Genomic DNA, 13,509 nt, shown 5'->3' on the forward strand with positions numbered 1-13,509 from the left:
ACTTTGCGCAAGTGTGTCGTTGGCGGCCAACTTTTGCGACAACGAAAGTATTCCACAGGCATGGGCGGCCATAAGGCGGAGAAATGTACGCATCTGTTGATGTGTCCCCTCCTGACAACTAATGCTATGCCTTCTATTTGCGTCCGGACTGTACATGCAGGGTTTTCCCAGTGATATGGGAGTAGCATCACATATATATATGTATACATATATATATAGGGTCTTTGCGCACACGTAGAAAGGTTACTGAGTCCACGTCGTTTATTTTTCTGGGCTAGATATAACCACATGTGGTGTTGCACTGTTTTACATGTAATGTAGCTCTGAGACTGGCTCGTTCAATGATCCTATTAAGCTAAAAGAACGCAGCATGATACAAATGAAATTCAACCCCCTGTTTAAAAAAAAAAAAAAAATTCCAAAGAGAAAAATTGTTTTTTTCTCTGTAACGCTCTTTAACATCAAACCACCGCACCACATTTCGTGTTTTTTTTTTTTTTTTTTTTTCCCACTCTTTTACAGTACCGCGGAAAGATGGCTTATGTCATCACATTTTGATTACATTTATTTTTAAGTGAACAGTTTTAGTTCTTCCCTCTGGCTAGTAGCGACGCTGTTTACAATTTCGAACGAAAAAGGTTGCTCAGGAAAAGAGGTAGAAGATTTTTTTTTTTTTTTTAAGTGTCAACCAGTAGCCACTGTTTTCATGGCCTGCTTGGAAAATTGACAAATGCATAACCAGACTGATAGGAAAGGCGCGAAAGGGGCTTTTTAGTAAAAGCTCCTACCTTCACGCACCCCTTCATTCTACACTCTCGTGTTTAGGCGAATAGAGAATACGAAAGTGGCCAATTTGAAGAGGAGTGTGCCATAAGAACGACATATAGTTTACTTCGTTCTGCCGCTCGTAAAGGGGAGATGCGTTTTTCCCCCAAGTTTGACGCGCTGAAAAGGGGGCGCACATTTATACGTCTGTGCTGTCCCCGAATCGAGCAGACGAGAAAAGCCACATTGCAAAGGCACAAAAAGGGGGCAACTGTTCCCTTCAGAACAGCTTCCATTTCTGCTCTTCCTCGTAGAAGAAGCTAAAAAACGATCAGGCTAGGGCATCCCCCTCCCTTGTTACGCTCCTGTGGGGAGACAGCCATGTGTACATCAAGCTGTTCACATGTTCGTACACACGTGCACCCCTGCTCATGTGTGTGCTCCTAACCGCCAAACAACCAACGAACGGACGAAGAAAAGAGAAAAATGGACTACTATTTCGCACTGAAGAAGCAGGACCTCTCGGTCAACATCGACATGCACAATGAGAGGATCGAAGGGAGCACCACCATGACCTTGGCCCTCTATATGCCCATTTATTACCTTTACGATGAAGAAGATTTTGCCAAGGTCAATTATGACATTAACAAAGTTCGAATTAGGAGAGATGCATACTGCTCTGAAGGGGGTCATGGCCAAACGGCGGAAGAAGGAAAAGAAGATGAAGAAGAGGACACAAGCGAGGAAGACGACGAAGATGAAGGGGGAAACGCCGTAGATCCAGGACATGGCGATACCATAGACGGGAGAAGAGATGAAGAAGAGGAGAGACACAAACAGGGGGCATGCTCCAAATTGGCTGAAACGCATACCTCCAGTGCGTTCGTCACACACGGGAAGGGTGAGGAGCACGGAGGACATGGAAGGCACAACAAATATGGCACACATCGAAAGCACAGCAAGAATAGCAAGCACGCTGCGCTAAACGGAAAAGACCCCCAGGAGGAAGGTCCGAGAGACATCCCACTGCTACAGGACAAAGACTACACCAATTTTATGAAGAAAAAAAAAGAAAAAAAAGTATTCGTCGCTCTTGAAATTCCACACAACATAAACTCGAGCTCTTACCAGGATGTTAAAATGAACGGAACAGAACAGGAGAAGTACTACATCATATATAACAGCTTGGGGCATGCCAACGATCCCTATGTTGAAGGGCACGCCGCGGGGTGTGTGAATCAGAAGTACGGTCAGTATGGTCACCATGGCCATTATAACATGTACAAACGGATGGGACATAGGGAGAACCCAGGCCAACGCGTAGCACCGAAGAAGGGGGGACCACCATACGGCATAACAACAAATGGAGAAATAGAGAAAAACGAAAACTCAAAAATCAAGTTCGAGTTGAAGCAATTCAATTTTCCTCACTCGAGTGGACAAAGTAATGAAGAGGGAGAAGTCGCTAATGGTTATGGATTCCCCACCTGGGAAAACACCCAAGGGGGGATCGACCCAATAGACGAAGCACCACATGAAGAAAGGGAAGCGAAAAGGGAGACAGAAACGGATGAGGAGGAAGACTACGACTTTGTCAATAATCACAAAAGAGAACGAATCCCAAACATCCTAGACCTCGTGTCCTTAAACAAATACACAGAGGAAAATCACCTCAAGGGAAATAACTTTATGTTCATAACAATAGAAGATGAAATATGGAACAAGGAAAAGGAAAAAAATTACCACAATTGGAAAAATTTCTGCCAAGGAGAAACAGTTACAGTAAAGAAGAAAGGAGAATATCACATAAAAGTTATAATAGAAATAAGTCTAACCTTTTCCTTCTTCAATTTAACATCCTCTCGTAATAATTTATATTTTAATAGGACTGAAAATATACTCGTACGATTACAGAACTATTCTGGTAACTGCACCTTCTTCCCAACCTTGTCAACAATTAATAGCATTTATGGAAGATGCTTTTGGGAACTCCTTTTCAGAATTGAAAAACCCTATATGGTTATATCTTCGAACAGTTTAGTAAATGTATACGAAGTTGGTAATGCAAACTTCTTTCTTTATAAATCGTGCAATCGGAATGGCAAATTGGCTCCCCATGAAATGTCTCTCTATGCTGGTAGGTTTGATTTCCTTCACTTAAATAATCTCAACCTTAAAGATTTTCAGAAAATAAATTACGATTTTTTGTACAAAACGGAAATGGAGTCCAGGAGTAATAAATTCTATTCGGCTGATCAGTACGGGAAGGTGAAGGGGAAAGGGGGGGCAGGTGCGTCTGGAAGAATGGATAAGCTGGCCGAGGGTACGATGTCTCTGTCCAGGGAGAATCTGTCCTCTGGGGGAAAAACCAAACGGAGGTCTTCAGCTAAGCGATACTACGTCGACTCAGACGGGAGCAGCGACGAGGCAAATGTGATCAGCGCGAACGTGAACAGCGCGAACGTGAACAGCGCGAATAGTTTGATGAACGCGGACGGTGTGGCCAACCCGGATCACACCGCCGCCCCCCCCACCAGCGAGTACCGCGAAAAAGGCACCACAAAGAAAAAGGAGTGGTGCACCTACTACCAACGGGTGAAGGATAAAGTGGTGCCAAACATATTCATCTTTACCTTAAAAAATTACAAAGACGAAATGGTCCACTCCAGTTATCACGTAGGATACATACTACGAACATTTCTCGAAATCAGCAAAGAAAGCTTCCCCTTTAATAACATAACAGTCCTATTTCTCCCTCTAGCCTTTTTAAACTTTGAGAATTACCCCTCGTCCGAAAGTATAGAATGCTCCGTCAGTGCACACACGTATGATGATATGAAAAATGGCTACAATCTCTTTGCAAATAGTAACTTGTTAAATGCAAAATTATCAGAGCCTTATGTTTTTCTCGGAAGTAATAAATATTTTATCTTTGGAAATGTTATTGTATTCTCTACTCAAATTTTACACTCTCTCTATGACACCCTTTTTAATATAAGTCTGTATAGCTACAAGATTGTCATGGCAGAGGGGCTGATTTCCCTTTGCTTTGATCATTACACGCACTTAGTGAAGGATGAAAATGTCCACCTGATATTTATGCTTAAGTGTCTCGTCCTGCAAAAATATTTGGAGCAAATATTCGGGACCATCGAAATGAATGTCATTTTTTACGAGCTCAGGGAGAGATACTGCTCCCTCGTGGAGCTCTTCGGTGATGTCAATTTGTTTTACCATTGTAATAAGGATAGGGGCAAGTCGTTCACATCAGAGCAAGAGCGGAAGATACCTACCGGGACAGCGTCAACGCACTCTAATGTTCCATCCATGGGGGATAATGTCCCTACACAGAGCCGATCCCCCTATGCGCTAAACCATCTCTTCTTCCTTAAAGCGTTCCTCTGTGTCAGAATTTTCTTCAACATATTGAAAAGCTTCTCCTTCTGTGCAACCATTCAACAATACTGCTTTTCACTTTTCTTTTCTTATCTCAAGCGAAAGGGACGGATGATCAGTGCGTCCAAGTTTTGGAAACAGGTGAGATGAAGAGGGGTGTGTGGATGTACGTCACTACCGTGCGTCGATGAGTTCGAGGCGACCACTTCTCTCACCATGCATACATGCATCAGGTTCGTACCCATTTACATATCACCACAACCATCCCTTCCCACCCGCGCCACAACCGCAGGTCTTCGCTGAGTGCACGCGCAGGTACATTGAAAGCTACAAGCAGCTCCCCAAAAACAAATTCAAAATGAAGAAGATCGACCTGCACGCTAACTCAAGCGAACTCAAGACAGAAGAGCACGAGCAGTACCAACTCCTAGAAAAATATTTCTCGCAATTCCTTGAAACGTACATTAAGGGATACGGGGTCTGCCAGTACATACTAACATTCAATGTGCACCTACAGAGAAAAGGGACTTCCATGGACAGCTTCAATTTCCTGGTCAGCCAAAATTCCATTAACCCCTTCAACTTTGTGAATGAGGATTTCCACTCCGCCTACTTCCTTGCAGAGATGGCGTCCACCAGTGTGTACAATCTGCTCGAGCTCAACAAGCATATCGATTCGAAGAGCAATACACATGGGGGCAAACACAACAGCCGAAGGAACAAAATTGTCATGCACGATTATCTAGACCGAATATACTACGATAAGCTGTTCGAAAAAGGATCCTCAAGTGATCACTTCTTCCATAATTTGGAGAAACACTTTCTCTCATTTTTAAAACAAAAAAAAATCCTCCAGACAGACCACTTTTATGAATATCGTGAAGACCTCCTAAGCCGTAAAGCCAACCATTTGATAAAAAGATACGTCATGAAGAGGAAGCGTAAAATTTTTTCCTTCCTCCCAAATGCCACCCTTAGGAAAATGGCGCTCCGCGCAGACATGGCCACATCGCACAGTAGCAAAATTGTCAAAGGGAGAAACCCTATTGGGTATGGGCAGAGTCAAAACGAATCAAATTGTTCCACTGCCAAGCGCCACATGGAAGGCCCCATCCAAGGCGACACCCACAATGACCAAACGGATGCCACTCTTTACGCACGAACCGCCGACAGTGAAATGTTCATCAGTGAAATGCCTCCCACAGAGCAACCTTTTGCACAAAGCAGAAGAACAAAGCAGAGCGACCTTTTCAAAAAAAGGAAATCAAAAAAGAGAAAACATCATGAGAAGGGAAGGAAAAAAAAAAAAAAAAAAAAAAAAAAAAAATTTCAATAGGGAACAAACTACAACTGCAGAAGATCTAATTAGGGCAGAAAAAATAAGCAAGCGTGTAAAGATATACAGAAATTATATTTTAAAAAAAAAAAAAGAGTTAATCAATTTGCCCTACTCCAATTATGATAGCTTGGAACTCATCGCAAGGGATGGTAACTTCTACCTGGGCTTCGGATACGTGGGGTCAGATGACCTCGCCTTGACCACTGGGAAAGGAAACCTCTACAATAATATCATCGCGTATCAGAAATTTAAAAATTGTAATGTGAAAAAGTTAAGTGAGTTGTGTGTAGACAAGCATCAGATCCATGAGTATAACAGCACAACTCCCTTCCACACCAGTTGCATATACCCGCATTGGAAAACCACCCTTCGCTTGTTTTACTACTTGCACATTCTGGGAAAAATTCAAAAGAAGAAAAAGCTCCTAAGACGCGCTAGTGCTCCCGCGATCGATGCCAAGGAGGAAAACGAAATTGAAATTTTTGAACAGGGGGACCACTCGGAGGGGAAGCTCCATGTGGCCAAGGAAAGGAGAAAGAAAAACAAAAAGGACAGAAAAAGAAAGGAGAAAAAAAAACATAGAAATGGGGGGAGTCGCCATGATGCCGCCCGATACAAGCACAGGAAAAGAAAGAAGAGAAAAAAAATGCACACAATGGAGGGTTCGCAAATATTGGAAAGTGTGGAAAACGAGGAAATGATGGACCAAGCGGAGGGGGAAAGAGGTGTGCTGAAGGGTGGAGAAAACGACGAGGAGGAAGAAGAGGAAGAGCAGAGAGGGGGGGTATATGGCGAAGACGTGAATGCTTTCAATCACCCACCTTACAGCACGCTCGAGAGTGCCGCTAGCATCAATTTTGACTACCCATACGCAGGGGACGTGATGCAAGAAGAAGGGGGAGAAAACGCCCCGCCCTACGACTCCATTATGGATGAGGGAATGTCAGAGGGGGAAGCCCATAGGAATGGCACAGGGGAATACATAGACCAGATAAGCGAAGCGGAGGACGCATCTGCCAATGCAACGGGTGATTTCCCTGGCGCAAGCGAATCGAAGAAGAAAAAGAAAAAAAAAAGGGAAAGGCACAAAATGAAAAAAAGCAAGGAAAAGGAAAAAATAAAAAACCTCAAGGAACTCCTCCTCAAGAACAAGCTGTACGTGGAGAACTACCTTAACCCATATGTGGCCAATAACATTCCCAACTCAGTAGACGAACATAAATTTTTCTTTTGCTTGTTAACGATTGAAATTGTGGAGGATGACGGAGTAAGAGTTGTGAAAAAAAATTTGCTAGAGAATGTTACTCCAACCCGATTCAGTGTAAACGCCAGACCAGAAAAGGGAAGGAAAAAGGTCGCCTTCAAACATGAGTCCATATATATGACCAAGCATGAAGAGTACGTTAGTAGAAATTCAATCGATGCGATGGACAGCTACATAAATGAAACGGTTAAGTTCATTGGAGTTACAAATGAAAGTGACAAGCACATGATTGAGTATTGTAAGCAGAAGGTCCTCAAGAAGGACAAGTCGTTGATGTGTCTAGACAATAGGAAATTAGTTGCTAAAATTTGTAGCAAGGGAAAAATACCTCTACTTTGGATTCGAATAGATAATGACTTTTCCATCCTCGGGAGAATTAGAAGGACACAAAGTGCTAGTATGTGGATTCAGCAGCTGTTCAATGACAATAATGTTTTCGCTCAACTGGAGTCTTCCTTTGCCTTGGCCTTTATCCCCTTCTTTTTCCTCCAGAGGAATGTAACAGGGGCAGACCCAGCGGGGGGTAGTGTAGTAGCAGCAACAACAGGGGGTGGAGTAGGAGCTGGAGTAGGACCGGCAATGGAAGCGGGAGGAGAAGAGGGAGTAGGACCCGTGGATTATAAAACTGATCAAGGAACCCATGCAGATAGTACACTCGACATAAATATGCATACCCTTGCAGTAGGGGCTGCAAATGCAGGAACAAATCACCCACCACACGACATTGCAAATGGAGGAGAGAACATCGGTGAAGACTCCATGCAGTTCATCCAATCTGTACTCAGCACAAATAAAAGTGGAAAACATAAAAAAAATGATTTTCACTTGGGAAATATACCATTTAATGTTGCATCTGGGGACACTCTAAATAATCAACTCTTAAACGATACCTATAACGTTGCACATGCACAAGAAAAAAATACTCACAAGAATCGCATGCACAATGGGGATGTCTCTTCCAACCCTATGATGAATGAGAACAACATAGTCCATGCCAACTATACAGGTTACGCAGCGGAGGAAGACGAAGTCGAGGAGGATGAGGAAGAAGAAGAAGACGCCACTTTGGACCTACCCAACAGTGCAAATTATGAAAAAAGGAAAAATGCACATCTTACTCGGATGGTCAGAAATGAACAAACTTCCATTAAAGATAAAATGAACAACCATCAAGTGAACCATGGCAAAAATGATTTACTTAAAATGGATAGGATGTCAAGTCATACTAGCAGTTCTGGAAGCGACACGGATATTGTGGATTGTAATTTTTCCACTTCCACTATTGACGATCTGAATGAAGAGGAGAACACTTCAGAACGTAACTACTCATCGTCCAGTTATAAGAAACAAAAGAATTATAAAAAAAAATGGACCAGAAAAATATCTATTGAAAATATCCCCATTAATGTAGAAGTAATCAAGTGCCTCTTCAAATCCATAACAGCTTCATACCTCCATTATATGGTAAAGATTAGGTGCATTTATTCTCTTTGCTTTATTCACAATAGGTACTTGTGTACTCAAAAAATTATTCAGAATTTGTTCATGGAATATACAAATGAGTTTTATGGAAATGATTTGAATGAGAAAAAATTCATGCATGCCTTTTATGTTGCCATGTCTTTGTTAAGGAACAAAAATAACCGCACGCCAAAAATTATAATTTCTTTTCTCGCGCAAAAGTGTGCCAATTTCGTCTACTCCCTTACACTTAGTGACAAGTACCATGTGATGCGTGACCCGCAGGGGGGCACTGCGGCACCCCCGCAGCACATTTCTCCGAACGGGGTTAACACAAATCACGTAGGGAAATGCCCTCAAAAGGGGGAACTACAGGGGGACATGCAAGGGGAACGACAGCGGGAACTGCACGAAAACGCCAACGTGTCCAAAACGTCCTGCGCGACATCCTTCCCTCTTATATTCCCTCCCTCCATGAACGACGTGTGCACAAGCTACGACAGCGTCAACCTCAAGCAAGGAGAAGCAAACAGGGGCTCCTACTCCGCAGTTATGAACGAAGACAGGCCACCCGAAGGATCCCATAATGAAGCCGAAATGGACATTGTAGTGGAGAGAATTACCGCCCTGACCCACGATCAACAGGAAATATCCCAACAGGAGGGAGACCTCCGCCGCCGTACCCCGAATTCATATAAAAACGCGCAGCAAAAACGGACAAGAAAAGTTACGTATGAAAAGGACCTCCTCATTCAGAAGGAAGAGGAGGAGGACATCAAGATGGTGCTGGAATGCCTTGGCAATATCAGGTTCAAAGTGGAGAATCTCGCCCTCACTCACCACCCTACCGCAATACCGAACGGTACAACGAAAGACAACCCGATGAGCAACAAGGAGTACCTCTTTTCAGAGTACCTCTCGTATGCTACACAACGTCAACTCCCAAACAGTGCAAGCAACCATAATAACATTTTCCAGAAAAAAAAAAAAAAAAAAAAAAACTACCACACATACGATTTCTGCAACATACACATTTACAATAATGATGAAAAAAAATTGAAAAATAATTTCTTGAATTTAAAAAAAAAAAAAAAAGAATATGTACAAGAACTAATAGATGTGATATTTCTCATATACCAGCTGAAAAAGCTCTCTCCATTTTTGCCCATTTCCGATTGGGTCATAATTATCCTCATCAGAACCATAGGTAGGAACAAAAACATCCTGGACGCGTTCAAACGGAAGATGTACTTGGAGTATAAGGACCATTTCGATTTGTGTAAATGTCTCCCCAGTGAATTTTTCCCCTGGGGAAGTAGTGGATCCAACATGAGTAATTTCATTTCGCCGAGAAATGCAAACTGGTTTCGCCTCGAAATTGTGCGAGCCATTATTCATTTAATTCTACATGGGAACATCCGATTGTTTCAACTTTTTTATTGTGTCATTCCTGAAGGGGATTCTCACGAGCAGAAGCGTACTACCCAGGTGGGTCCTCCCCAATGCAGAACCGACTCGCTCACAAATAGTTACACAAAGGAAAATTACTTCTTCGTATCAAATTACACAAATTACGTGGAGAGAAAAACCATATGCAGTCATGTGCTTAACATTTATAGCGCTTTCCAGTTCTGCCTCCAAGTTGTACAACTCTATCAGGATGCCCAATTTGAAATGCTCCTATGGAGTAGTCTGTACAAGATGCTTCTCATATGCCAACAGAAGCACCCCTTCTTCTTTTTGCCCTTTTCAAAAGCATTCTCCAAATATTTTAAAGATTACCAGAAGAAAACCTACTCCCCCTTCGAGTTTTACTTTTTGCTTTACGGCTTGAGCGATGTTAACGCATTCGAAAAGGAGAATCACAGTGAGGGAGATGATTGTGGACGCCATTCTACTAATAATCGCGGTGGTGCTACTAAGCGGGACTCTTTTAACCTCCCCACTGATGCGCATTACACAACCAATGAACAGATAGTAAATATTTTGAAGCAAAAATGTTGTTCCCATTTAACTACGTCAAAAGGGACAAAGGATGTTCAAATTTACAAGTACAACATCCTCGGTTACATAAAACTAATTACCATTTTGAAAAACGTCACGCACACAAATAAACTGAAGAAGAATTTCATTCAAATGAGTTTTATAAAATATGTAATTCGATATGTGCACTCCCTTTTGAGATCATTGATTGTCTCCTTTTCAAGTGCAAATGTGAATTACTTTAACAATGCTATCCTTTTCGAGCTAAAAAATATTATGGCCTTTTTCTTTGGCTACGGCATTCCTCCCTGCTGCTCCAGCCAGTGGCCGTACATTTACCGCCCGCACTACGACAAGTAAGCTTTGCCCCCGTGTTCGAGTATTCCTCACCAGAGGGGCCGTCACCCTACAAAAAACAAACCTCCCCCCCCTGCGTGTGCGCGCGCACCAGTTTGCCTCTGCACACATACCGCCACACACCTACCACCCCCTCACAGGCTGCGAAGCATAGAAAGCAAAGGAGTCCAAATAAACGACCTGATCAAGTTCCTCCGGACATATTACGACAACGAGTAAGCGCCACGGGAAAAAAACAACAACAGCGCACAGTTACGTTCATATCTCCACAACGTGACAAACCCTAATGCACCGCTTCCCACCCCATCCCCTTTGTAGAAACCTCTTCGAGTGGAAAATCGTCGCGTTGGAATTCATTCACGTTTTAAGAAACATGAAGGAACTGGAACTATTTGTGGACACCCCAACCGTGTCTTTGCAAAATTTTAAGTAAGTCCCCGCAGGAACAAAAAAAAAAAAAAAAAGACTTCCCAATTGTGGAGGTGACAGACACGTCCCCTCAAAGAGGAGCTCTCCAGGGAAATGTGTTTCAATGTGGGCATGTCTACCTAAACTTATATGTGTATTTCCACATACCCCTCCCCCCCTGTGCAGTTTCATCAAAGAGAATATATGGCTCACGCTGATCGCCGCCAAGCTACAGCACGACATTTATAAATTACCCATGGACCTAAAAAGAGACATAATGCTCCTGCTCAAGAACATCCGCATGGTCGACATGTGCCTGGGCACCAACCACCACGACCACATCAACAACATCTTCAATGTCTGCTGGTTCATTATTGTGAAAACATTTCAGAATTATGAAAAGAGCAAGTCATGAGCACGGCGTGGGGGCCACAACAGTTGCACCCAGCACGTTTGTCTTCGTGACCCACTTGAGTGCATCCCCAGCGCAGCTATTGCAACCGTAGCGACGCGATGGCTTCTGAATCAACCCCTTTACATACCCATTTATTTTAATTTCATTTTTTTTTTGTCGACTATTCATACAAAAATTACTACCCCTTATGCGAATAACAAACGAGTGATTTTTTTTTGTTTTTTTTTTCCTGACGAGATTTACAAACTTTAAATCAAATGCAGCTGTTCAAGTGTTGGGTAGAAAAAGGCAAGGGTGTAACCACTGGCCGTTACTCGTATTATTACAATTTTTGTTTTCCATCTTAGAGGGGCTGCTGTGACCTGGGGGAAATTAATGCATGTAGGAGGGACGAAGTGGGAGGGGGTAGCCAAGCTACACAGCTAAGGCGCCAAATCAAATGACCACGTAAAATGGATATAACCCAATTGGAAAATAATACACCGTGTGTTAAGGGCCGCCTAGTTCAAATGGTGATGTTGCCCCCCATTTGTTACCTCATGTATCAGCAGGTTAAGATCCCCTATCAGAGTTTGTTCACCCATGCAAGGGTCGATCGGTAGGCAAGTATTCTCTAACACAACATTGCGCATTAAGGGGGAATGCAGTCCGTCCCTATGGAAACTACACCCTTACATTCATTTCTACTTCCTTTTTCTCTCCCCCTTGTTGGCTACTCTGTGGTTTTATTTGGTGGACCAATTCATCAACACGTTTGTCCTCCATTTGGCATAATGTTCCCCTTCTTATTGGCCTATCTTTTTTTTTTTTTTTTTTCCTCACGTTGCACACAAAAATGGAAAAAAACAAAAAAATTCACGGCTATGTTGAAGCGGGGAAAATAAGCTACGGGCATAAGTTCATGATGTGCCTTTTTGGCTTCCTATCACTTTGCATACTTTACATAATATTCCAAAATGGCGAAAGCATTCACGTAATAGTTATGAATTATTTGTTTCCATTCTTATGGACCTATTCACACTTGTCGGAGGTTGGCATCTTCAAATGAGGAATGCTCATTTTCGCGTGTTTGCAAAAAAAAAAAAAAAAAAAAAAAAAAAAAAAAAAAGGGATATTTGTTTGGTATTGCTAATTTTTAATTTTTTTTTAGCACTTCGCAAGAATACATTTGCGTGCGTTATTCCCCTTTAATTTTGTGTGACAAAATATGTTCACATACGTTTCCACGCTCTCCAGGTGAAATAGCTATATATGTACATCACCCACGGCGCATACACAATGACTTGCTGGCTTCCACTTGCTAGCTCGTATGTTCCTTTGCCCTGAGTTTGACGCACACTTTTATTATGATCCTCCTGACCTATTTGAGATTTAATTGTATTTGCTCGTCCAAGGCCGGCTTTCGGCCCCTTCGCGTGCCTTATTCGCTGGGCTCCTGTGTGTCCACCTACGTACCCGCGGCCCACTAAGTGTGCATGTGAAGATTTTCCTGTATGCCTGCATGTGTAACTGCTTAACTTCCCTTTTATCTGAGGCAAATCTGGAGCATATTCACTCACCTGTGCATGCGTCTACCTCTCTGTGCTCACACACGCGTGCGCAACTTAGACGCACAACACGCAGGCGGACCAGGCTCAAATGAGGCAGAATGGAAAACCCATTTTTTAATCGCCCCAATCAACAAGCTCCTTTTTAACGTACACATATATGTCTTCCTACCTATTTATTTACACATACCTTCTTAATCTCCCCCGTCCCCAAATGAATCCCCTTCTGGCGTTACACACACACACACACCTGTAACATGTATGCTCATTTTTGAAAGTCGTCACCACCGACATGAAACGGGGAAAACCTCCCCTTCCTCAGATTGGTACTCGCTCCAAGTGTATTTTTCTGTCTCTTCTATTTATTTGGGTCATTTTCCCATTTTGCCTTTCCACGTCTTCCATGGAGTCTTGACAGTCACCCCATTTGGCAGCTACCATTTTGCAGTCACCTGCTGCAACGCCCCATTTGCATATGTCCACTCCATTCTTTTCATTCTTTTTTTATGTGTCTTTTTAACCGCCACCCCCCTCTTGCGCATGTGCCCACTTGCACATGTTCACACATTTGCAA

The 13,509-nt window shown here is 42.8% G+C and overlaps 1 protein-coding gene across 1 annotated transcript; it reads left to right on the forward strand.

Annotated features, from left to right (window-relative positions):
- Positions 1–1,251: 1,251 nt before the first annotated feature.
- Positions 1,252–11,388, forward strand: AK88_02443 (uncharacterized protein; the record flags this gene model as incomplete). Its single annotated transcript, XM_012480068.1, has 6 exons — positions 1,252–4,302; positions 4,454–5,348; positions 5,386–10,564; positions 10,706–10,780; positions 10,884–10,994; positions 11,160–11,388. The coding sequence occupies 6 exons, from the start codon at positions 1,252–1,254 to the stop codon at positions 11,386–11,388; spliced, it is 9,540 nt and encodes a 3,179-aa protein (XP_012335491.1).
- Between the last annotated feature and the right edge of the window lie 2,121 nt (positions 11,389–13,509).

The sequence above is a fragment of the Plasmodium fragile genome, assembly GCF_000956335.1.
Source record: "Plasmodium fragile strain nilgiri unplaced genomic scaffold supercont1.24, whole genome shotgun sequence".
Lineage (NCBI taxonomy): Eukaryota > Apicomplexa > Aconoidasida > Haemosporida > Plasmodiidae > Plasmodium > Plasmodium fragile.